This window comes from Aphidius gifuensis, linkage group LG3 (genome assembly GCF_014905175.1).
Source record: "Aphidius gifuensis isolate YNYX2018 linkage group LG3, ASM1490517v1, whole genome shotgun sequence".
Taxonomy (NCBI): domain Eukaryota; kingdom Metazoa; phylum Arthropoda; class Insecta; order Hymenoptera; family Braconidae; genus Aphidius; species Aphidius gifuensis.
Genome location: NC_057790.1, coordinates 12,362,053 through 12,388,255, shown reverse-complemented (window position 1 = coordinate 12,388,255; position 26,203 = coordinate 12,362,053). Strand labels below are relative to the sequence as shown.

The 26,203-nt window shown below is 32.3% G+C and overlaps 1 protein-coding gene and 2 pseudogenes across 1 annotated transcript; 2 read left to right on the top strand and 1 right to left on the bottom strand.

Annotated features, from left to right (window-relative positions):
• Positions 1-14,411: 14,411 nt before the first annotated feature.
• On the bottom strand, positions 14,412-16,006 carry LOC122851970. Its single transcript, XM_044151511.1, has 3 exons — positions 15,668-16,006; positions 15,476-15,594; positions 14,412-15,390 (listed from the first exon to the last, which is right to left on the bottom strand). The coding sequence occupies exons 1-3, from the start codon at positions 15,845-15,847 to the stop codon at positions 14,838-14,840; spliced, it is 852 nt and encodes a 283-aa protein (XP_044007446.1). The 5' UTR covers positions 15,848-16,006; the 3' UTR covers positions 14,412-14,837.
• Positions 16,007-17,989: 1,983 nt separating this feature from the next.
• On the top strand, positions 17,990-18,930 carry LOC122850910 (annotated as a pseudogene).
• A 1,010-nt stretch (positions 18,931-19,940) lies between these two features.
• LOC122850909 lies at positions 19,941-21,256 on the top strand (annotated as a pseudogene).
• Positions 21,257-26,203: the final 4,947 nt, after the last annotated feature.

Here is a 26,203-nt window from a genome sequence, read left to right as displayed (position 1 = left end):
CGCTGTAGAAAGCCTGTCGAAAGGCAGTCGAAATGCTGTCGAAACGCGATCAAAACGGCTGGTACCGAGTTCGTTCCCAAGCCGGATTAAGGCCAAAAAAAAATCCGAGTTCGTTCCCGGGGGCGGTACTATTGCAGCCGAGTTCGTTCCCATCGCGATTTCCCCTATTTTAGTTTTGGATACCCCCTCCCTTAACATTTCCTTTCACATTTTTTCGAGGCTTAGGATTGGCGGCAAATTGCAGGCATGTTTAAAAATGTGTTTTATATACATATAATGTATATTGTATATAGGGGAAAGCGGGGCAAAATGGAACACTTAAGAAAAAAATATAAATCGATGTGTGACAATAGTATTTTCCGATTAGTTTTTCTCACTTATTAATAAAAAAAACATAAATAATTTTTAAAAATTAAAAAAAGAAATTATTATTATAAATTTATTTATCATTGTTTAATAACATGTGATATTAATCATAAAAATTAACTTTTTTTTATTTCTCTTCATTTATAATTACGAACAATTGCTTTTAAATTAATTTATCACCATTTTTCTCGATGAACAAAAAAAAACATATAAAAAATAATTTTCTTTGTTCTTAAAAAAAATGCTCAAAAAATTTTCTAAAAATTTTTTTTTTTATCGCATCTATTTTTTTCCGGCTTTTTTAATCAAAGAGTGACGAAAAAATGAAAAAAAATGTAAGTCAAAATATTTTTTTGGGTGTTCCATTTTGCCCCGCTTTCCCCTATGTATAATATATTTTTTCAAATATAAGTCAAAGTAAAATATAAATGTCAATATAAAATAATTTATTTTGAGTGCTTAAAAATAAATAATAATAGATGAAATAAAATAAAAAATAATAATCTAATATTATGAATATTCTATATTTTGATATGATATACATAAATATAATATTTTTTATTATTTAATATGTACATTTATATTTTTTAAAATATGTAGTAGAGTAAAATAGAGTAAATATAAAGGTTAATATATAATATAGTATAAGAAATTCAATAATAAATAATGAAATAACAAAAATAAATAATAATATAATAAAATAAATACTATATTTTGATACAAAATACATCTATGCATATTGTATGTTATAAATATAATATTTTTTATTATTAATTATTCATTATTTATATTTATTTTTTTCAAATATAAGTCATAATTAGTAACTTTTTGCTTATAAAATAAATAACCGTATAGAAAATAAATTCGATATATCCCAGGTAGGAAGTGACGACGGGCACAAGCCTGGGACAAGCCTGATTACCCGGCTCTCGGGCCTGTGTCAGGCCGGCACAAGCCTGTGTCAAGTCTGGAATGTTCACGATGTATTTACTGGTGTCGGACTAGTGTATCGGGCTTGGCACAGGCTTGTGTTCTTTGACACAGTCTTGTGTTCCCAGGCTTGACACCGGCTTGCAAAAAAAATTATAAAAAAATATAAATAAACAATTATTATTAATTTATTAATTTGACATTATTATTTTTTACGCGATACAATTTGAATTAACGATGATTATATGAACGAAAATAAACGGCGTAACGGGGGATCAATCCTAGGTCTCTCACGTGGAACTCCAATGCTCTATCAAGTCGACCACGGGGGATTCATGAAAGAGTCAGTCAAAATTTTTTATATGAATGAATTTATTCGAGAGTCAATACACAGTCCTTGTAAAAGCCTGGCACGATAGTCAAAACCTAATAATTTTTATTTAAAATGTCTATTTACAATTTATAGATCTAATTAATTAATTTTTTTTTTTTAATTGAATATATGCACAAGTCAAGTCCCGTGTGAGGCTTGGTAAAACGGGCTTGACACAAGGCTCGTGTGAGGCCGGGGAAAACAAAAAAAACAGGCTTGACACCGGCTTGGACTATTGAGGCCTGTGTGAGGCCGGTTGAAAACAACGGGGACAGTCTTGTGTCAAGCCTGTGTTAACAAGGCTCGTGTGAGGCCGGGGAAAACAAAAAAAACAGGCTTGACACCGGCTTGGACTATTGAGGTCTGTGTGAGGCCGGTTGAAAACAACGGGGACAGTCTTGTGTCAAGCCTGTGTTAACGAGGCTCGTGTGAGGCCGGGGAAAACAAAAAACACAGGCTTGACACCGGCTTGAATTATTGAGGCCTGTGTGAGGCCGGTTAAAGACAACGGGGACAGTCTTGTGTCAAGCCTGTGTTAACGAGGCTCGTGTGAGGCCGGGGAAAACAAAAAACACAGGCTTGACACCGGCTTGAATTATTAAGGCCTGTGTGAGGCCGGTTAAAGACAACGGGGACAGTCTTGTGTCAAGCCTGTGTTAACGAGGCTCGTGTAAGGCCGGAGAAAACAATGGGCACAAGCTTGTGTCAAGCCTGTGCTCCCCAGGCTCGATACACGACCCTCGCACAAGCCTGGCACAGTTGTTCAAGCCCGAGAACTCCTACCTGGGATATATGTCAATATATAAAAGTGAAACTTTATATTAAATAGTAATCTCAATTAAAATTAATTAATTAATTAATAAACTAATTATTAAATTGGTATTGTAATTAATAAGTCAATTAATGAAGTATTAATATTTGATATTAATCAATAATATCTTAATAATACTAAAAAGTCGTGCTACACCGGGTAGACTCGGTTAGATTCGGGCATGCTTGATCGATGGTTGGTGGACTTACAAATCATGCTGCACCGGCTAGACTCGGTTGAATTCGGTCTTCGGAAAAAAGCGAACTGGCAAAGTGGAGGGGACACGGTAGGGGAAACGATTGGAATGAACTCGGATTTTTTTTTGGGAACGAACTCGGATGAACGTGCCTTGCCCTCCAAAATTAATCCGGGCATTTCGGGGAAGCGGGAACGAACTCGGCAATTGCCATCAAAACGGTGTCGAGACAGAGTCAATGGGTATATAGCGCTATAAATTTGAAAAATAGTTATTTTTGCGATTGCTTAATCTTTAAATGTTTAGTTATACTGTTTTATTTTGTTTTTTACATGCAATTGTTATTAACAATTAATTTTAAAATTATAAACAAAAAAAAAATTTTTTTGTTTAAATTTTTACAAGTTTTTTTATATTTTCTACTAATTTTTTTATAAAAAAAATATAAATCTATCATTAATAAAGTCTATTATAATGTATCAACAATTTGAAACAATGAAAAATTAATAAATAAGACACCTCTCAATTCGGTGTCGAAAGCCTGTCGATTCAGTGACAAAATATCTCGGTAATAATGATGGAGTCAATTACCGATGAATGGTCTGAGGCTCGACAGCTTTTTGACTCCAGTAGATATGTGAAATGTGAATCATGTCAGCCTAACCTCTCTACCGTGTATAATTCAAACTCTTATTTAATATTAAATAGTAAATACATGCACTAGTCAAGGTTTCATTCAGTTTAAGTTATTGTCATTATAATCTTATATTTATTCTATATTTTTTCAACTCATTTCGAGTATCCGGCGCTCGTGAATTACATTTTATATATGCTGTCAAATCGCTGTCGACTGAGTGCTACATTGGAGAGTCGAGCCATCCGCTAGGGTTTTCTGACGTGGTTTTTTTGGGCAAGACTACGATATCCGTGGCGACAAGATTTTATAACAGAAATTAGAACGTCTTTTCGAGAAAAAAATAATGGCCGCAACAGAAGTTCGATATCTCGAATACTTTTTGAGATATCGAGGGCCCAAGATATCGAATTTTTTTTTTTGTTATTTTTTTTATAAATAAATGGTATATAAAAAAATTAACTTTAAGCTCGATATTGATAGTATTTTTTATGAGGAATAATATGGATTAAACAGCAATATCGTATCTTTGATATTTTTCGAGATATTAAGCTTTGAAGGTGAAAAATATCGAAATTTTTTACTAGGTTTTTATTATTTTGCTATTTTTCACTATAAATAAATTGAAAAAAAAATAAATTTATTAATGATTTCAGTAGTATTTTTTACGAGGAAAACAATGGTTATGATAGGAATTCAATATCTCTAATAGTTTTTGAAATATAAATCATTGAAAATTCAAAATATCGATATATTTATAAAATAACGAAATGTCACCAGAAAAAACTAGATTTCATAGTTATATTTGGACTTGAATGAAAAAATGAAGCTAAGTAAAAGATGTAGCTAAGTAAAATATATGGCTAAGTAAAAGATGTAGCTAAGTTAAATATGTAGCTAAGTAAAATATTCAGCTAAGTGAAAAATAAAGCTGGTGACATTATGTAGGTATTGTGTGTTTGGCTAAAATTGAGACTACGTAAAATATCTAGCTAAGTGAAATATTTAGCTAAGTAAAAGATGTAGCTAAATAAAATTTTCAGCTACGTAAAAAATGTAGCGACTAATCATTTTTCTTTATACAAGTCCAAGTATAACTATGAAATCTAGTTTTTTCTGGTGACATTTCGTTATTTTATGAATATATCGATATTTTGAATTTTTTAATAAATCATATTTCAAAAACTATTTGAGATATTGAATTCCTATCATCACCATTTTTTTTCTTGTGAAAAATATCACTAAAATCATTAATAAATTTATTTTTTTAAAAATTTATTTATAGTGAAAAATAGCAAAACCATGAAAAATTAGTAAAAAATTTCGATATTTTTCACCTTCAAAGCTTAATATCTCGAAAAATATTAAAGATACGATATTTCTGTTTGATCCATATTATTCCTCATAAAAAATACTATTGAAATTGAGCTTCAAGTTAATTTTTTTATATACCATTTATTTATAAAAAAAATAACAAAAAAAAAAAAATTCGATATCTTGGGCCCTCAATATCTCGAAAAGTATTCGAAATATCGAAATTCTGTTGCGGCCATTATTTTTTTCTCGAAAAAACGTTCTAATTTCAGCTGTCACATTTTGTCGCCACGGTTATCGTAGAATTGCCTTTTTTTGCAACAATAGGTGTCAAAGTTGACAACTTTTACACACAAGGATCCGCTATACTTTACATTTTATTTTTAGCTAGTTCACTGTCTGATAGAAATCTTTCAAGTTACGATTAAATTGAAGTGTTTAAATGACGAATCTGGTCAAAAAATTTTTTCTGATTGACGGTAAGACAGAGGCAAAAACAGGATGTAACACTGAATTGAACGAAATATTTTAAATGGTAGTCTTTAGGACCCAGAACACGTTGTACCTATTTCCAATCATTTTTATTGTCTGCCGTCCACAGGTAAGGGGGAATACAGAGGGGCGTGAAAATAATAGAGTGATGGGAGTTTTTTATCTTTTTTTTCTCTATAGTTGTCCTTTTCTAATATAAACTCCAAGCTGACTGCCAAACTCCCCACCACTCTATTATTTTCACGCTCAGCCCCTGCATTACTCTACAATTCAATTTAATTTTGAATAATTTTTTTAACCCTTTTAATGATTTTTTTTTTGATTGGAATTTTTTTTTTTATATATAAAATACATTAAAGAAAATTAACCTAGCTCGCCAATCAGTTTAGAGTTACGCTATAATTCATGTTTTTTTCAATTTTCAAAAATTAATATCTCGGCCGGATGATAACTTATTTGATTGGAATTTTAAAATTAACTTAATATAATAAAGCTAAAAGTATTAAACAAATTCCAATCAATTCAGAGTCATATAAATTATCGATTTTTTACCTGGCTTACCTGTGGACGGCAGACAATAAAAATGATTGGAAATAGGTGCAACGTGTTCTGGGTCCTAAAGACTACCATTTAAAAGATATTTCGTTCAATTCAGTGTCACATCCTGTTTTTGCCTCTGTCTTACGGACTATGACGTGGATTTTAAAAAATAAATAACTTAAAATATTAAAACTTTGCTAGATGCGCGGCACCAGTGCCGTAACAAGGACTTTTTGCGCCCTGGGCAAAATTATATTTTGCGCCCTATTTTTATCGATATAATATATAAAAAAGAAATCATTTGTTAGGTGTATTTAACAATAATATATATAACAAGCAAAACCGCCAGAATATACTGAAATTATTTTATTTTTTAAATAAAAACTGTTGTGGATATTAATATAGAAGACAAAATATTTTAAAAGTGATACCTATAGATGAAGAATAGATCATTAGAAAATCAAAACAGTTTTTGTCTTCTGGCGTTGTCGCTGGAAAATTCATCTATGATGTCATCGAAGTCTCTTGAAGATACAATCAATTTGGCACAATGATTCTATTGTATTATAGAAACTGTTGGAAATACAGGTTAATATCTGCATTACCTACACCAACTCTGTCATGTTATATTAATGTCTAATGCACCTGAACTTAGAGGCATTGTTGTAAAGTTCTGACTAGAACTCCGTCTCTATACCTTTTACTATTCTCACTGACTTTGTAAATTAGTAAGTGATTTAAGTACCTTCTTCCGAATTATATACTTCTACCGAGCACATGTTAAATAAATTGCATTTATAATTACTAAAGTAATTCACCGTTTATTATTTGTGGAATCCTTAATTCAACTGTGTATAATCAACAGGTTATGGGCCCAGTGTGAGTCATATAATCCATAACTAATTAACGTTAAATAAATTAAGTGCGGAAAATTTATTTATTGAGTCAAAAATCTTTAAGACATTATTTTCCGAGGTTAGCCCACCCTAGTGTAATAGTGCAATAAAAACCAAGAAAAATAATAACAATATTAAAGAAGATTCAATAGTGTCTTAGTGTTTTTTTTTATAAAGCAATAATGGAAGAAATTGTTGAAGTATCAAAAACTCAAAAATTACGTGGAGCTGAAAACTGGTTGACATGGAGCTTCCACATGAAAACAAAATTCATGAGTATGCAAGTTCTGCAGGTTGTTGATGGTCGCATTCCAATGCCAAAACCACCAACAGAAATTACAGCAGAGACCACGCGAAAACATGAAGAAGAGGTTGCCAGATGGGAGAAGCTGGACGGCATGGCTCAACATGCTATCTCTGCAGCACTTCCTGAGCAACTGATGATACACGTGATGTCATGTTCAACATCACAAGAAATGTGGAACAAACTAAAAGGTATTTATCAATCCCAAGGTGAGACAAGAAAACACATGTTAAATCAAGAGTGGTACTCATCGACAAGAGACCCCAATGATAACATGACACCTCACATTGCAAAAGTGCAAGACCTGGCTCATAAATTACAAGCCACTGGCACCACAGTAACAGACGACATGATTATGTCTAAAATCTTACTGAGTTTGCCACAGCATCTTAGAATCTTTTGCAGCATCTGGGAATCAACACCTTCTAGTGAACGCACACTCACAAATCTTACTGCTCGCCTCATCATGGAAGAGGCAAGGTCAGACATTCATGAGAAAAATGACATGAATGAAGCCTTGGCAGCTGGTCGTGTATTTAAAAAACAAAACGACTATATAAAACCAACCAACACAAGAAAACCAATATGTTCAAACTGCTCAAAGCCTGGACATTGGAGGAAAATCTGTCCAGAACCAATAAAAAAGAGAAAATCATCTTATCAGCCTGGAGAAACATCAAGAGAGAGAGCACCTGGTACTGGTGCTATTGCCAAAACAGCAACTGGTGGAGCTTACGTTCAAGAAATAGTATTAACTACTCAAACAACTGGTAATCCAGGAAGTAAGTGGTGTCTTGACTCTGGTGCAACCCATCATATGACTGGGAGAAAAGATTGGTTCACTAACTTGGTAAGTCTTGATGAACAAGTTTTAATTCGTGTTGGAGATGGTAAAATCATTAAAGCTCAATCCCATGGGTTTATTAATATTCTATCTTTTGATGGTAAAAAGTGGGTGGAAAAACATCTTGATAACGTATTATATGTGCCTCAACTAAAATATAATTTGTTTTCTGCAAGTGCAATTTTAAATAAAGGGTACCAAACTTCAGCAAGCAGAGACAGATGGGTATTTACGAAAAATGGAGATATTGTTGCAGTGGGAGTTCCTGAAGGCAACCTATTTATCATGAAATTCAAGGTGGTACCACCACTCAAAGAAATACCACCAACAAGAGAAGCACCATCTGTACCACATGCTCTAATTGGAGCACCACAGAGCCTGAAAGCGTGGCATGAAAGGTTGGCTCATCAACACTACGACCACGTCAAAAGGTTTCTGGCTTCAAGAGGCATCAAAACAGTTGGACAACAAGAAGAGTGTAAGCCTTGTATAGTTGGGAAGATGCATCGATCATCACATAAAACAAGTAAGTCTGGAACAAACAATGTTGGTGATCTCATACATGCCGATGTATGTGGCAAAATGGAAACACCCTCATTGAACAACACAGAGTACTTTTTGTTATTTAAAGATGACTATTCTCATTATCGTCAAATTTACTTCTTAAAACAAAAGAGTGATGTCATCAAATGCTTTAAAAATTATTTGTTAATTGTAAAAAAAGAAACAGGTAGAGACATCAGCTGCTTAAGAACTGATAGAGGTCTTGAATTTCTAAACCAAGAAATGAAGAGCATCACCTTTGAACATGGAATTAAACATGAAAAGACTGTTGCCTATACACCTGAGCAGAATGGAAAAGCTGAACGAGAAAATCGTACACTTGTTGAAGCTGCTCGAACAATAATACACAGCAAAAACCATTCAATGGAGCTGTGGGCTGAAGCACTCAACACTGTATCTTATGTACTGAATAGAACTGGTACAAGCTCAGTCAAAGGCAAGACTCCTTTTGAACTTTGGCACAACAAAAAAGCTGAAGTTGATCATCTCAAAGAGTTTGGGTCACCTGTAATGGTCCATGTTCTAAAACAAAAACGAAGAAAATGGGACAAGAAAGCTCAAGAAGGGATCATGGCTGTGAGGAAACCAAAGGGTACAGAATTTGGTTCAAAGACCGAAATGTAATTGAGCCTCACTGTGATGTCAAGTTCCTTGAAACTCAAGAATCAACTGAACAGAATCAAAATGTTGAAAATGAGTATGTCGAGATAATTAGAAGAACAGTTCCAATCATCAATGAACCAGGTCAAAATACCACTGGCAGACATCTTGAAGTCCAAGTGCCAGATGATGCAAATGATGACCAGCACACAACGTCTGATGAAGAATACGACAGTGCAGACAGCAGAACTATTGATCCAACTGATGGAAATAAATGTATGGCTGTAGTCTGCGTCCATCCTCAAGATGAACCAATGTGGGTTCAGTGTGATGGAGGGTGCGAGTGGTGGTTCCACCAAGAATGTGTTGGTGTTGATGAGACAATAAAAAGTCGAGATTACATCTGTCTTAATTGTGAAGACAAAGATGATAAAAATATAATTACTACAGATGATAACCAGGTTGCATTAATATGTGATGAACCATCATCATATAATGAAGCAAAAAACAGCACTGAATATGCTGAGTGGTCATCAGCAATGGAGGAAGAGCTACAAGCCTTGAAAAAGAACAATACATGGATATTGGTTGACAAACCAAATGGTGCTAACGTACTCACCAATAGATGGGTATTCAAGGTAAAGCAAAAGGCTGATGGATCAATTGAAAGATACAAAGCCAGATTGGTAGTTAAAGGCTGTCAACAAAGAGCTGGTTTCGACTATGAAGAAACATTTAGCCCAGTTGTTAAATTCGACTTAATACGAATAATATTAGCAATTGCTGCAGCCAAGAAAATGCACATTAAACAATTTGATGTTAAAACTGCATTTTTATATGGTGAACTTGAAGAAGACGTATACATGAAGCAGCCAGAAGGTTTCTCTGATGGTACCAACAAAGTGTGCAAGCTGCAACGGAGTCTATATGGTCTAAAGCAGGCACCAAGATGTTGGAACAAAAGATTTATCAAGTGCCTCGAAAAACTTGAAATGAAACCACTTGATGCAGATTCATGTGTCTTCAGACCATCAGATGAATCTGATGATACCTTGATCCTTGCCATCTATGTCGATGATGGTTTGGTGGTATCAAACAACAAAACAAACATAGATATCTTGTTAAATCATTTACTAACAGAGCTTGATGTAAAAATCAGCTCATTAAATATGTTTTTAGGTATTCAGCTAGACAGACTACCAGATGGTTCCATTGTTGCTCATCAATCCTTGTATGCCAAAAGGATACTCGATCGGTTCAACATGAAGGAAGCCAATCCAGTTTCCATTCCTGCAGACAACTGCCAAAATCTAAGTGTGCTGAAAACAACAGAAGAACAATCACCTCTGTTGAACGTGCCATATCGAGAGGCAGTTGGCAGTCTGCTGTTCTTGTCAATGATTACAAGACCTGACATTGTATATGCAGTAAATACTGTCAGTCAATACTGCTCCAATTACCAAAAACCTCATTGGGATGCAGTTAAAAGAATATTGAAATATATAAAGGGAACAATAAATTTTGGTATTAAATTCTCAGTGGGAGGGGATTTAATTTTTGAGGGGTTTTCTGATGCAGATTATGCTGGGGATATAAAGTAAAGAAGGTCAACTTCTGGATATATCTTGGAATTAGGTAATTGTCCAATAATTTGGGGTTCTAAAAAACAGAAAACAGTGGTGATATCAACAGCTGAAGCTGAATTCACCGCTGCTTGTCTTGCTTCAACAAATTTAATATGGGGACAAAAGTTGATCCAACAATTACTAAAAAAGAAATTAAAGTCACCTGCTCTGCATATTGATAATCAAAGTGCCATTGTCTGGATTAACAATGGACAATTTGAAACAAAAGCTAAACATATAGATATAAAATTTAAATTCATTTTTGATGGGGTTAAACAAAATAAATTTGTACCCATGTACATAAATACTGATATCCAACAAGCAGACATATTTACAAAAGGGTTAGCACGAGTAAGATTTGAAATGCTAAGAAAATTAATTGGTGTAGTAAACTGTGAAAAATTGTAATTATTTTATGATATTTTGTTGTAATTAGTTATGTAATGCACACATTAAAGTGGGAGTGTTGGAAATACAGGTTAATATCTGCATTACCTACACCAACTCTGTCATGTTATATTAATGTCTAATGCACCTGAACTTAGAGGCATTGTTGTAAAGTTCTGACTAGAACTCCGTCTCTATACCTTTTACTATCCTCACTGACTTTGTAAATTAGTAAGTGATTTTAGTACCTTCTTCCGAATTATATACTTCTACCGAGCACATGTTAAATAAATTGCATTTATAATTACTAAAGTAATTCACCGTTTATTATTTGTGGAATCCTTAATTCAACTGTGTATAATCAACAGAAACCATTGCAGAGAAATTGATCTAGATAATGAAATAATTTATTTGGTTACATCCAATCTTTAGCAACAGTCACCAATAGCTTTTTGATTAATTAATTATGGCAAATGTATCTAGGGAAAGAATGTAACCAAATATATTAATTCCTAGTCTAAATTAATTCCTCAGCAATATCCATGGTAGAAGTACTACAGGTATGGCAGTAGTCCATGCTTTTTTCGTCGCGTTCTGCGCAGCCTTATTTTTTCAACCAATCAAAAACGCGCCATCGAGCTGTTTTGCTTTTCTTTCTAACACGCAATCTCTATTATAAGATCCTCTCTCTCTAACATACTGTTTTGACAACTATTTTTTATATTGTTGTAAATACTAATAAATATATGTGGAGCATGTTTATAAAAAATAAAAAAAATAAAAAAACCAAGACAGTTTAACAAATAAATTATAATATTTTCATTGTTGTTGTTTTTTTTGATGCCACAAACAATAGAGGTTGTGTTGTATTTATTATACTTGGATTCATTTATTTAATATAAATAATTAATTTTTATTATTGATGTATGTGAATCATTATAAAATATACCAAATCTAGTTGAATAAATATGATAACTTTTGAAAAATTTAAAAAAAACTTGAAAATTTTCTTAACAAATTTGTATTGCGCGCGCATAAAGTCTTCCATTTTTGTGGCGAGAAGGCGAGCTTTTGGGTGCGTTCCGTGGCTATCCAGTCCGTACGAACTTCAAAATGGCGACGAAAAAAATGAAAATTCTAATAATGTTAAAAGTTACTATGATACATCACTATAGCCAAAGAGAAGGCCAGAGATTTATAAAAACTTAAAATATTAAGTATTACTATTTTTTTCAGGTTTAAGTTGACAGAGTTTCTATTTAATTATTTCAAATCTGTCGAATAAATTGGCTAACGTCAAATTTGATCAGATTATTTTCAAATGAAAAAAATCAGGTCTACCACAACAAAGGATCAAAATATTTCCAAACTCCGCCATTTTGAAGTTCGTACGGACTGGATAGCCACGGAACGCACCCTTTAATTGGTCGATTCACAGCGGCCAAACCAGGCTGCGCACTGCCATACCTGTAGTATTTCTACCATCCCTAGTGAAAATGCCGATAGTCGGATTGTGCACTGATCTCATACAAAAACGACACACGAATATAAGAATTTCTAAGTCACAAAAATAAATAGTAAAAAGCATTTAAAAAATAAAATATTATGTCTAAAAATTTCTAAATAATATTCTTATAATTTAAGACACATTAGAATTTTTTTTAAATAATTTTTTTATTGAAAAAACTCAATTCTGTTTATGTATTAAAAGTGAGGTTAGCTGTCAGAATCATCTGTACACGACTGTGAGATTTTACAATTCTCACACAATTCCGACACAATTCCGACACACGACTGTGAGAATTGTAAATCCGACACAATTCCGACAGACGTACGACAGTATATTTTTATTTTGTATTTAATATAAAAAAAAGCATTTTATTAATAAAAATTTTTGTTCAATATTAAAGTTATAATATTTTAATAATTTTAGGCATATGAGATTTTTTTTTTTTGAATAAATTTTGACAAAAAAAATAATTGGCATCGTCTGTGAGAATTTGCGATTTGCAAAAATTTTTGTTTAATAATAAAATTATAACCTTTTAATAATTATAGGCATATTAGATTTTTTTAAAATTATTTTATTAGAAAATTATCATTTTTTGGTTTTTTTATGAGGTTAAGAAAGGTTTTTTTTTAAATACTTTTTTTTCAAAACTAATACATTTAATCAGTTTCCCACGTATTTGGTATTTTTGTAACTCGAATGTAATTTGTAATGAAACCATGTACTTATTTGGTTTCCCATGTTTCCAATTATTTTTTTTGTCAAAATTTATTCAAAGAAAAAAAAACTAATATGCCTAAAATTATTAAAATATTATAACTTTAAGTCTTGAATATTGAACAAAAATTTTCATTAATAAAATGCTCTTTTTTTATATTAAATACAAAATAAAAATATACTGTCGTACGTCTGTCGGATTTGTGTCGGAATTGTGTCGGATTTACAATTCTTACAGTTGTGTGTCGGAATTGTGTGAGAATTGTAAAATCTCACAGTCGTGTACAGATGATTCTGACAGCTAACCTCACTTTAATACATAAACAGAATTAAGTTTTTTCAATAAAAAAATTATTTAAAAAAAATTCTAATGTGTCTTTAATTATAAGAATATTATTTAGAAATTTTTAGACATAATATTTTATTTTTTAAATGCTTTTTACTATTTATTTTTGTGACTTAGAAATTCTTATAGTCGTGTGTCGTTTTTGTATGAGATCAGTGCACAAACCGACTGTCGGATTGGTGTCGGATCGGTGTCGCCATTTTCGCTAGGGATGGCAATATCTCCTATCATAAATTGAAATTATTGTCTAAAATAGCTAAAGAATTCATTTAGACTAGGAAATAATATATTTGGTGATACATTCTTTCCTCAGCAATATTTGGCAATAGCTTTTTCATTAATTAATTATGGCAAATGTTGCTAAGAAAAGGATGTGACCAAATAAATAAATTCGTAATCTGAATTAATTTCTCAGCCATTTGCCATAATCATCTCAATTTATGTCAATTAAAAAAAGGATAGGCAAACCTTTGGCATATATAGTCAATACAAGCAGAATAAAAATCGGTCCATGTTTATCTGCGTTAGTGGTTAAGTTGGTTATAGTACGATGTTAGTGATAGGTAGAATTAGGTAGAATTTTAGAGTATAGAGGATCGTGTCTTGGCCGTTGTCAGAAGAAACAAAAAAAAATTTCAATTCAAATTATTAAGTATATTTTTTATTTTACGTCTTATTTTGCATTTTTAATATTGTTTTAGCACGATTGTCTCTAAACGACAAATGACAATAATGAGGACAATTAACTTCAAAATTTAGAAAAACAATCATGTTTATGTAATATCTGAATGATCATAAATGACAGTAGTCAATTTCTTTCCTGAAAATATAATTTTTTTTTTTAATTGTTTAAAAAAGGATATTTTTTTTCTTGTGACGCGCTTCTAAGTGCGCCCTCCTTTACACTGCGCCCGGGGCAGTTGCCCCTCTTGCCCACCCCTTGTTACGGCACTGCGCGGCACACAGACATGAACACAAGCATGGTTTTGGTGTACCAGATCAAATTAAATCTAATTTGATCTGACGATTTTTCCCTGGGTATGCACATAGAAATATTTAAATTTATTTTGATTTTTTTTTTTTTTGCCTGCAGTTTTTTTTCTTTTTCGTTGTAAAATATAATTGACATTACACTGTAAATTACAAACCTATCACTGTCGTTTATACTTCTCTTTTGTTTACAGAAGAAACATCAAGTAGATTGAACATCATTTATCTATCAACTGCGCTAATCTAGGGAAGTAAATAGGGATTTTCGAAATTTTTTTATATTCGATCTGTATCGCCTTCTTGAAGATCCCGAACCAACGGAGGTTCTGGAACTTACCCCTGGGCCCTGAGTGCAAACTTCAATAGTCCTCGACAAGCCGTAATTTTTCGATCAACTATTATTGTTTATTTACATTCTCAATTAAAGATTTTAAAGTTAAATGTGGTTGGGAAATTCCATCCATTTCACTTTTGAAATACAAACTGGTTCTGTCATTTTTAATTTTATAGGTCAACTCATAAAAAAGAATACTCGTAAGTGGCCTCATAACACGTTTGTGATACATTTGTTTCAATTGAAACCCTGTCCTAAACATAAGTTCTCTGCTTCCTTTAATATATTCAGAGGTAGCCGTATCAACACAACTGTAACCTTGATTTATCGCAAAATTAATAGCGGTGGTAAGTAACATTGATGCAATGCCTTTTCTTCTATATTCTTTGTCAATACAAAGCCGTTTTATCCATGCACCATTCTCAACTCGGTGACTTTTTAGTAAGCCAATCGTCCCGACAATTTTGGTACATTGTGATGAGACATGCATTTTTGAGCCATAAAATTGCTTCTTAGTCATGATTGTGTACTGACATTGGTTTGAATGAGAAGACTTGTGATAGGGCTTGAAGGCTTCTGCTACCCAAAAGCAAGAAAATGCATTTGACATATAAAACCTGGTGAATTTTTTAGATAAACTAATGTAATAAATTATTCTTCCAACCAAATAATTTATATTAAGGATAAAGAAAACCAATTTACCGTGGAATGTTCGATAATTCTCGGTCAATTTGAACAGCTGTCATTGTGAAGCCCATGAATGTTGCAGCATAGATTAAAGATATAACGATTGGAATCAAGGAGATACAAATTTTAAGAGGCTGTAGAAAGATGTATATATTATTATCTCTCGATGATCATACGCACATAAAAAAATTATTGAATAATAGCTACCATATCAAAAAAAATGAATGCAATTGCTGAAGATAGTATTATTAATTGGAATGTTGTTTCTTTGGACAGATTTGATAGAACAGCTAAATTCAAAGATCCCATAATTTCATTGTTTATCATTTTGCGAAACTGTATTTCATCGCCGGGTTGAAATCTTCTTATCACTACAATGTTTTTCATCTCACGATGTGAATTTGGCTTTATAGGAGTGTTTATAGGTGCGTTCGTTCACTTTTCACATCGAGCGTATGCACGGAGCGTATGCAAGGAAGCGCTAGCGTTTTGCGGTCATTTGAAGAAACTTTAGCAACTAAAATTTACTATTTATTTATTGCTATTCGTTTTTTCCAGTTCTTTCGCTCTCTTTCATTATTATTAATTGGTAATTTGTTCTTGCGTCTGAGAAAAAATTATTAAATTAACAAAATAAACACGATGGGTGCATTCCTTTAATAAAAAATTTTTTTTCGTTTTGCAATTTCGCCCTGTAATACCGGCCAAAATTTTATAGGAAAAAGCTGTTTCGTGTAGTGGCAGTACTGGCACATGACATTATTTTTTTTTGGCTTCCAATTATTAGATGGATAACTGTTCAATGTTTATATCAAACTGAAATAAATAGAAAATTGACTTGTTGTGATTGTTTGTTATTGTCACATAGCTCATACCACACATTATCGTAAACTGTAAAGCCTGGAATATTGCATAGAGAAATTTATCACTTTTGTCGTTTTTTCTGTTTCTAGTTTTTAGTCGGTATTACAGGGCGAATTTGCAAAACGAAAAAAAATTTTTTATTAAAGGAATGCACCCAATGACTGAAAATAACGAATTCTTAGTAAATTTTAGTTACTAAAGTTTCTTCAAATGACCGCAAAACTCTAGCGCTTCCTTGCATACGCTCCGTGCATACGCTCGGTGTGAATAGTGAACGAACACACCTATATTGGTGGCTTGAGGACAGCAGTCCAATTCACAGGGCAAATTTTTTACAATTTAGGGCTTTTTTTTGCCGGTAATGGCGCTTGTCAAATTTTTTTTATATAGATTTCACATACAAAAGCTTTACAAGCGCCACCAGTAGAGGAAAAAAGCCCTAAATTGTAATGCCCTGTGAATTGGACTGCAAGGGGGCCAAATCTCGTTCGTCAGAGTGGTAAAACTGCACGAAATTAAAAGGTCCCAAGTTCAGATTTATAGTGAAATTGTCTTGTAATGAACAGATAAGTTACCAATTGAACAACTTCCCGATATTATGTAACTAGAAAAATTTGGGGCATTGGAAGATTATATCCAGTATAATTGCGATGTTGCACTGAAAAAATTTATTAAGTGAATTGGTCTTTCGATGTACTGATAATTAATTTATGAAATCATTTAATCAGCATGCCCTGGTAGAAATATTTCTCCGCCGTTACTCCGGCTTTTTCCGGCTTTCTCCGGCATTACTCCGTTTTTGGCCCATTTCCGGAGAAACTACTCCGGCATGAGGTTGGTGGCGGAGAAATTACTCCGGCATGAAATTGATGGCGGAGAAATTATTCCGGCATGAGGTTGATGGCGGAGAAATTACTCCGGCATGAGATTGGTGGTGGGAAAATTACTCCGGCATGAGATTGATGGCGGATAAATTTTTCCGGCATGGGATTGATGGCGGAGAAAATATTACAATTGTTATTAATAAATACTATTTTTGAGCAGACAAACTATAGAAGTATTTTTCATCGGTTGAACATTTTTATAATATGACAATCTATTCTTTTGTGTTCTTTTCGTTCATGGAGAACCACATCCAACCCCGCACATACACATGCTTTATAAAAAAAAAAAATTGTCAAGTTCGCTCACACATTTATAATCTAATCCTCGCCGAGTCGCCGGACGGCTGCCAGAAATACCACCTCTACTGCAGTCCAATTCACAGGGCATTACAATTTAGGGCTTTTTTTCACCACTCACAGCGCTTGTGAAGCTTTTGTATGTAAAATCTATATAAAAAAAATTTTTACAAGCGCCATCAGCGGCAAAAAAAAGCCCTAAATTGTAAAAAATTTGCCCCGTGAATTGGACTGCTGCTCACCATCGCTACTCATATACATGTGTGCGCCACTGTAGCATAGCAGTGGAAGCAACGTAGATTGTTTTTATTCATTATCTTGTTAAAATAAAAAAGTTGTAGTGTTGTGCCTTAGTATATAAGGCAATGGAAAATCATATCAATAAACAAATAAAATAATAAAAAAAGCCATATTGTGCCCAGGGCTAATATTAAAACACTCAGAATAAATGAATTCTGCTTGGATAAATTTGTGGTTCAGCAAAATGGCAGCAGCCGACTCACCAACGGACGACAGTCTTTATCCAATTGCAGTTCTGATCGATGACTTATAAAATGCAAATTTACAAGTAAGTACAATAATTATTATTTTTCAAATATTACCAAAGTTTTTTATGTTTGAAAAAAAAAAAATAACTCGATCTTAGTCAGCAAGTGTTTGTAACAATGAGGTTATAACTGGAGCGGTTTTTTTTTATATTAATTTCATCATATCAGTTGACTTAAAATTTGTTTAAAATGTAAATATGATGAACATTTTATTTTATTACAATTAATGAATATATTTTTATTTTATAGCTGCGATTAAATTCAATCAAAAAACTTTCAACGATTGCCTTGGCACTTTGTGCTGAACATACTCGTTGTGAGTTGATACATTTTGTTCCATTGGTACAACGTTTGGCATCTGGTGATTGGTTTACGTCAAGAACATCGACATGTGGTTTAATAAGTGTATCTTATCCACGTGTAAGTACAGCAACAATAGCTGAATTAAGAAATCATTTTTGTAATTTATGTCAAGATGATACACTAATGGGGCGACGTTCAGCATCATCAAAATTGGGAGAATTTGCGAAAGTTGTTGAAATTGAGTATTTAAAATCTGATTCAATTCTAATGTTTGTTATACTTGCACGAGATGAACAAGATTCTGTTCGTTTATTTGCTGTTGATGCATGTGTTAGTATATTGCAACATTATTACAACGAGAAGATGTTGAACAACGTGTTATGCCAAAATTACGTCAATGTGCTGCTGATTTATCATAGCGTGTACATTATATGATTGATGATAAATTTATAGATCTTGGAAAAGCAGTTAATTATAAACGTACCACATTCCGAAAATATAATTTTAGTTTTTCTGAGTCATTAAATGTGATGGTTAGTTTAAATAAATATATTTGATAAAATTGATGAACATATAACATTTCTACATTGTTTTTTAGTAATCTCATGCCGAATTAATTACTCCGGCATTAATGTTATGCCGGAGTAATTATTCTGGCATAAGATGAATGCTGAAGAAAATGCTTCGGCATAAAACTAGTGGCGGACTAATTTTTCCGACATTACTTTCATGCCGGAGTATTTACTCCGCCATCAATCTCATGGCGGAGTAATTTTTCCGCCGTCAATCTCATGCCGGAATAATTTTGTCGGCATGAAGTTAATGTCGGAAAAATGAATCCACCACTAGTTTTATGCCGGAGTTTTTTCTCCTTCACTGATCTAATGCCGAAATAATTTCTCCTTCACTGATCCCATGCCAGAATAATTTCTCCGGCACGAATCCTATGCCGGGATAATTCCTCCGCCATCAATCCCATGCCGAAATAATTCCTCCGCCATCAATCCCATGCCGGAATAATTTTGCTGGCATTAATCCCATGCCGGAACAATTTCTACGGCATGAATCTCATGCCGGAATAATTTCTCCGCCATCAATTCCATGCCGGAGTAATTTTTCCGCCATCAACCTCATGCCGGAACAATTTCTCCGCCATCAATTTCATGCCGAAGTAATTTTTCCGCCATCAACTTCATGCCGGAATAATTTCTCCGGCACGAATCTCATGCCGGAGTAATTTTTCCGCCATCAATTCCATGCCGGAGTAATTTTTCCGCCATCAACCTCATGCCGGAGTAATTTTTCCGCCATCAACCTCATGCCGGAATAATTTCTCCGCCATCAATTTCATGCCGGAGTAATTTCTCCGGAAATGGGCCAAAAACGGAGAAATGCCGGAATAATGCCGGAGTAATGCCGGAGTAATATTTCCACCAGGGGCAATATTACATTACCATCTGGACAAGTAACACAAGTACTAAAAGTATAACAAATTTATCATATTTAATCTATCTACATGAGTCCACAAACAACAAATTATTAAGAAAAAGATTTAATTATACAAAATAGAATACGTCAATTAAAATGGGTAACATGTCATAAGCTGAGAAAAAAAAAGGTGACAGAAGAGTATTTACATTACCAGAAATAACTCTCTCTGAAATAACATAAACAAGTATTAGTGATCTTTTAGTAACATATCCATATTTTATTTCAACTATCCAACAAATTTAGCTAATTTTTTGGTATCATTTTTGGACAATAAACGTCCATCAGTTCGTGAAAAAGTATTTAATTGTGTAAAAAATATATTTAAAGATAATAAACGTGGTAAATTATCACTTGTTATTATTCGTAAATTAAACCAATATATTAAATTACGTGGTCACTTGGTTCATACTGAACTTGTTAAAGTATTATTGTCATTGAGAATAAAAGATATTGATCTTGATAAAAAACGTGATGATGAAATGACACAAAAAAAATTAATGAGCCATCAACAACGTATACTTTCATTGAGTAAACGTGAAAAAAGTAAAAAATTAGAAGCTGTTGAAAAAGAGCTTGAAAAGTTGAAGAACAAAAAATATTAACTGAAATAACAAGTATTGTATTTACAATAGATTTTAGAATGTTAAAACAAGCACCAAATAGTCAAGTTTTACCTATAATGTTTAGAGGGTCTAGCTAAATTTGCACATTGTATTAATCTTAAATTTTATCAAGATTTAGCTAATATCATAAATACACTGATGGAAGAAAAAGTTTAGGTTTACGTATGAACAATTACATTGTATACAAACTGTATTTACAATATCGTCTGGACAAGGACCAGCATTAAATATTGTTTCATACAGATTTTATGTACATTTGTATAAAAATTCATTATTATCAATTAATGCTGGGAAAAATCAACAAAATTGTCATATTATCATTGAAATATTAATTCAAGTGTTGATTAATCGTAGAAAAAAAATAACACAAAATCGTTTAATAGCATTTATCAAGAGAATTACATCAATGTCATTGCAATTACAACATCATGGATCATTGAGGCTACTTGGTATTATTAAAATAATAATGCTAACAAAATCAATTGAGGGACTTTTTGATACTGATGCTAATTCTGCTGATGGTTTTTATCAACCAGAACTTGATGAACCAGAATGTTGTGATGCATATTGTACATCATTATGGGAACTTGTTGCATTACAAAGACATTATCATTCTGTTGTACAAAAAATACCACGTAATATTGCAGCTGGTATACCAATAACTGGTGTTGCTAGTTTACCACCAGAACTTCCAAATTAAAACCCAAAGATTTGTATGGACAATTTAATCTAACTGAGTATTTAATCCATCAATTGAATCTACATGAGTCCACAGACAACAGATGATCAATTATTAATTGTTGTAATAATATATTTAAATTATTACAATTATCAGTTCGTGGACCAGCATCAGCTGATGAATTTTTACCAGCTTTTATATTCATTGTGCTAAAAGTCAATTATTGAAATGACAAATGGTGATCAAGATAATAACATTAAAGATGATAAACAACAATAAATTGAATCACAACAACAATTACCAAATACGAAAGAAATGTATTTGTGTTGATGAGAATATGTGTGATGATGAGAGTTAACTACTACCGTGGCTTATTATACATCAAATTTTTTGTCCCCTTCCGTCTCTAATCTTTCAGAAATTTAATTAAAATATGATAGAGTTGAATGAGGATGCTGAGGTTTAGTTATGATCCCATAGATCGATGTCGAGCTTTTTTAAAAAAAAAAAATCAGATTTTTTCGTTGCGGTAATATATATTTAAAGCATAATTGATATTTACGGTCTTTGCGTTTTTATCAAATCGACCAGATTTCTTTCGTTCAGTTGGTATAAAACTTTACAATTATTTTTCTTTTCTCTCCTAGACGTCTCTTTTTTTTTAGTGTTTATATTTTGGCTGCACTGCCAATATTAATTTAAAGTGGACATTTAGCTTTCTGAAATTTTCTTTTTCGAAATAACTTTTGCTATTTATATTTATACTTCTTTAATAATTCATCTTCATATGTGTGCATCTATTTTTTTATGTTTTTTTTTCTTTTAAATAATGCTAAAATGGCTACGTGCAATAGAACTCATATTTTCTTGATTTTTTTTTTAACCTCATAAAATATACTAATTAAAATTTCAAAAATTTATATATTTAAATAAATAAATAATTCTTATAAATATTAATTAAACAAAAAATGAATTGTATGAAAATAAACTTTAAATTATTTATTCATTCATTCATTACGTTTTTTATAAAAACAGGAGCTTTTACACAAAATAATCGGTTTTTGTTTATTGTCAAAAAAAGAAATTCATATTAAATTACAACATTTGTACCTGGTAGTAATACTGAATTTTAATAATTGATTTTCAACAGATATGTACAGTATGAAGTTGATGGAATATACATATGGAATTACCATATGGTACAATGTCTGATGATGAAATGCAACAGTTGGGTATCCCTGGTGGAAATATTTCTTCGAATTTTCTACGAATCTCTACGAATTTTTACGACATTGACCCATTCGAGAGTTTCGGAGTTATCTCTCAATTTTTCTTCGAGTTTTTTTGGCCTTCGGAGAAACTTCTCCAATTGCTCGGGAACTTCTCTAAAAGTCAACCATGTGTTAACATAGTTCCAAAATTTTCTTTGAATGTTTCTCCGAGTTTTTTTGAGCTTCAGAGAAGATGGACTATTAGTAAAAATAATTTATAGATTTTCTTTAAACATTTTTCGGAATTTATTTAGTTCTTCAAAGAAGCTTCTTCGATTGTTTGCGAACTTTAGAAGAACTATTCAGAAATTTGTAAAAAGTTCGGTGAAATTCGTAGAAGTATTTCTACTATGAATTATTCGGCAAGAAACCTTAAAATATTTGTCGAAGCTCAGACAAATAATTAAGAGTACGCGGAGAAAACTTTCAAAGATTTATTAAAATTTTTTCTCCGCATGGGTTAATTTCGTAGAAATTCGTTAAAATTCGCCGACAGCTCTTAGAAAATTCGTAGAAATATTTCTACCAGGGATACCAGCATTACAAGAGAAAGGTTTATTATTTCTTTGGGTAATTGGACGTGCTACGGAATTTGGTCGTGAATGTTTACAGCTATGGGGTTATGATAGAGTTGATGAAATAATATCCCTGGTGAAAAAAAATCTGGCAAATTCTGACAGATCCTTACAGATTCTCGCAGATTTACACCGGTTTTCGGAACAACTGCCAGATTCTGCCAGATTATTTTTACCAGGGATAGGTTAAAACAAATCAATTACAAAGAATAATAAGAACTGGGGCGCTATTCTTGGTCCCGTATTGCGGGAGTTATTGCGAGTCTCGCAATAACGATTCGCCGATAAGAAATATTATTCGCGATAGAAAAACATGAAGGCGCTTTTTGCTGCTTTCATGTAAATTTTACCCTATTTTTGCATTTGCATACCACAATGGCAGCTTCACATGAAAGCAACAACAAGCGCCTTCATGTTTTTCTATCTTAAGATAAAAAATATTTTTTGTATGGGGTAGTCTAAAATAGACAAGCTTTATTTTGATGATCAGGACGTATGATATGTTGTTATTTTTTATTGTAAACGATCAAAAGACACTACAAAAAGATATGATATCAAACAAAAAACAAAAATAAATTTTTGTACAAAAAGAAGAGTCAAGTATTCGAAATTGTTATTATTTTTTTTTTTAAACATACAAAAAAAGAGAATATCAAAAAAGTCAAGTACAAAAGTACTAATTTCTTTAAAAATCATTGACCCATATGAATGGTCTTAACTTTTGACAAAATTTTATACTTGACCCCGCCCGGTTCTTCCCAAATCAAATTTCGAGTCTTTCACACAAATGTAGACTCATCAGCGTTGCCAACTCTAAAAACAGCAATATGGTATGAAGGAGGGGAAAATATGGTAAAATGGATACCATTATGGTAAAAAAGGAAATTTTAAATTTTTTATTGAAATAAATTAAATGAAACCATGCAATTAATTTTTTTTTTTTATTATTTATTTATTTATTCATATTTACTTATTTTTATTAATATAATTATTTATTAATAATGACATTTTTCATATTAATTTTTTTTAATTTTTATCATATGAATTTTAGTACTCTTTAATGTAAAGTATATTTTTAATTAAAAAACAATGGGTGCATTCCTTTAATAAAAAATTTTTTTTCGTTTTGCAATTTCGCCCTGTAATATACCGGCCAAAATTTTATAGGAAAAAGCTGTTTCGTGTAGTGGCAGTACTGGCACATGACATTATTTTTTTTGGCTTCCAATTATTAGATGGGGTGCATTCCTTTAATAAAAAATTTTTTTTCGTTTTGCAATTTCGCCCTGTAATACCGGCCAAAATTTTATAGGAAAAAGCTGTTTCGTGTAGTGGCAGTACTGGCACATGACATTATTTTTTTTGGCTTCCAATTATTAGATGGATAACTGTTCAATGTTTATATCAAACTGAAATAAATAGAAAATTGACTTGTTGTGATTGTTTGTTAGTGTCACATAGCTCATACCACACATTATCGTAAACTGTAAAGGCTGGAATATTGCATAGAGAAATTTATCACTTTTGTCGTTTTTTCTGTTTCTAGTTTTTAGTCGGTATTACAGGGCGAAATCGCAAAACGAAAAAAAATTTTTTATTAAAGGAATGCACCCATTGATAACTGTTCAATGTTTATATCAAACTGAAATAAATAGAAAATTGACTTGTTGTGATTGTTTGTTATTGTCACATAGCTCATACCACACATTATCGTAAACTGTAAAGGCTGGAATATTGCATAGAGAAATTTATAACTTTTGTCGTTTTTTCTGTTTCTAGTTTTTAGTCGGTATTACAGGGCGAAATTGCAAAACGAAAAAAAAATTTTTATTAAAGGAATGCACGCAATATATATTGTTTAATTTTTTTTTTAATTAAAATATTTAGTTTGTATCAAACGAAACTCCCGATAACTCATCATCATCATCATTAATATAATTTTCTTTTTCTTTAACATTTGGTTTATCATATAAAGTACTTGTAGTCATACGTGAAAGCATTTCTTTGGATGGCTTAAATTTAATTTAATTTCAATTGGAAATAACATGTTGACTAGCTAATAATATTCCACGCATTGTTGGTACAGCTAATTTATTTCTTATTTTTGTTTTAGCCAAGTTAATTTTACTGAAAGTTCTCTCACTATCAGCATTACAACTAAATTATGGTATATGGTAAAGTCGTTATGGTATATGGTATGGAAGATCGAAATATGGTAAACATACCATAATTATGGTATGGTTGGCAACGCTGAGACTCATCAATAAGAAGTGAAAAGTAGAAGCACTTCATCTGTATCAAATTGATTAATACGAATATGAAACATAATACGTATGTAATACTGAACTGTCATACTCGTGAAAATATTTCGCCGCGATTACTTTGTATTTCTCCATGATTAGTCTGAATTTATTTAAAATTAACCCATACTGAGAAATGTGTGAAAAAATGTTTTCAAATTTTTCTGAAATCGTTGGTGAGTAGAGATGTGAGTCGATACGGTACTAAATACCGTATTAATATCGAGCGCCAAATACGATACAGATACCGAAATACCGATGTTCCCATGTAAAAATCACTGAAATATAATAAAACTGGAAGGTGAACTCCTATGCCTAGCCAATGCACGGAGTGTCGCTAGAGATAGCAATATATTGGGGAGCGTTCGATAGCTGGCCGAGGGCCTCGGCCTGGGCCAACGGAAAGACAACTTGATAAATCAAAAACTCACTATGAGAAAATCCCATGTAAATATTTGAAATTATAATGTAGCAGTGCTGACACTACGAACATATAAAATAAACCATGATAAAAAATTGGCCGGATTTTTGGCCTCGGCCAGCTATTGAACGCTGCCTTGGATGGCTTTCCCTCTAACTCACGCATGCGCACATTAAATCTCGTACAGTCAACGTCAAAACAAACTAGTACTACACGATATAAAAGTTACATTATATTTCAGTGCAGTCTCAACCAACTTTAGTTGACGTGACTGTACCGACAAGGACAAAAGCCCATCCATTGAATCTCTCTCTCGGCGACGCTAAGTTCGGCTTCCAGTTTTATTATATTTCAGTGGTAAAAATACGGTATCTGTCATTGTATTAATACCGAAAAAAAAAATACCGGTATTTTTACATCTCTATTGGTGAGTGGCAAAAAAATGACGTCAGTAAAATAGTTCAAAAAGTAAAATGTAGGGGCGCTT

Bases quoted from the DNA above. Each gene is read 5' to 3' on its own strand.
- LOC122851970 (XM_044151511.1), bottom strand. From the start codon at position 15,847: ATGAAAAACATTGTAGTGATAAGAAGATTTCAACCCGGCGATGAAATA. The intron at 15,595-15,667 runs GTAGCTATTATT...ATCTTTCTACAG, and splicing joins CATTCATTTTTTTTGATATG to CCTCTTAAAATTTGTATCTC. The intron at 15,391-15,475 runs GTAAATTGGTTT...AAAATTCACCAG, and splicing joins GAATTATCGAACATTCCACG to GTTTTATATGTCAAATGCAT.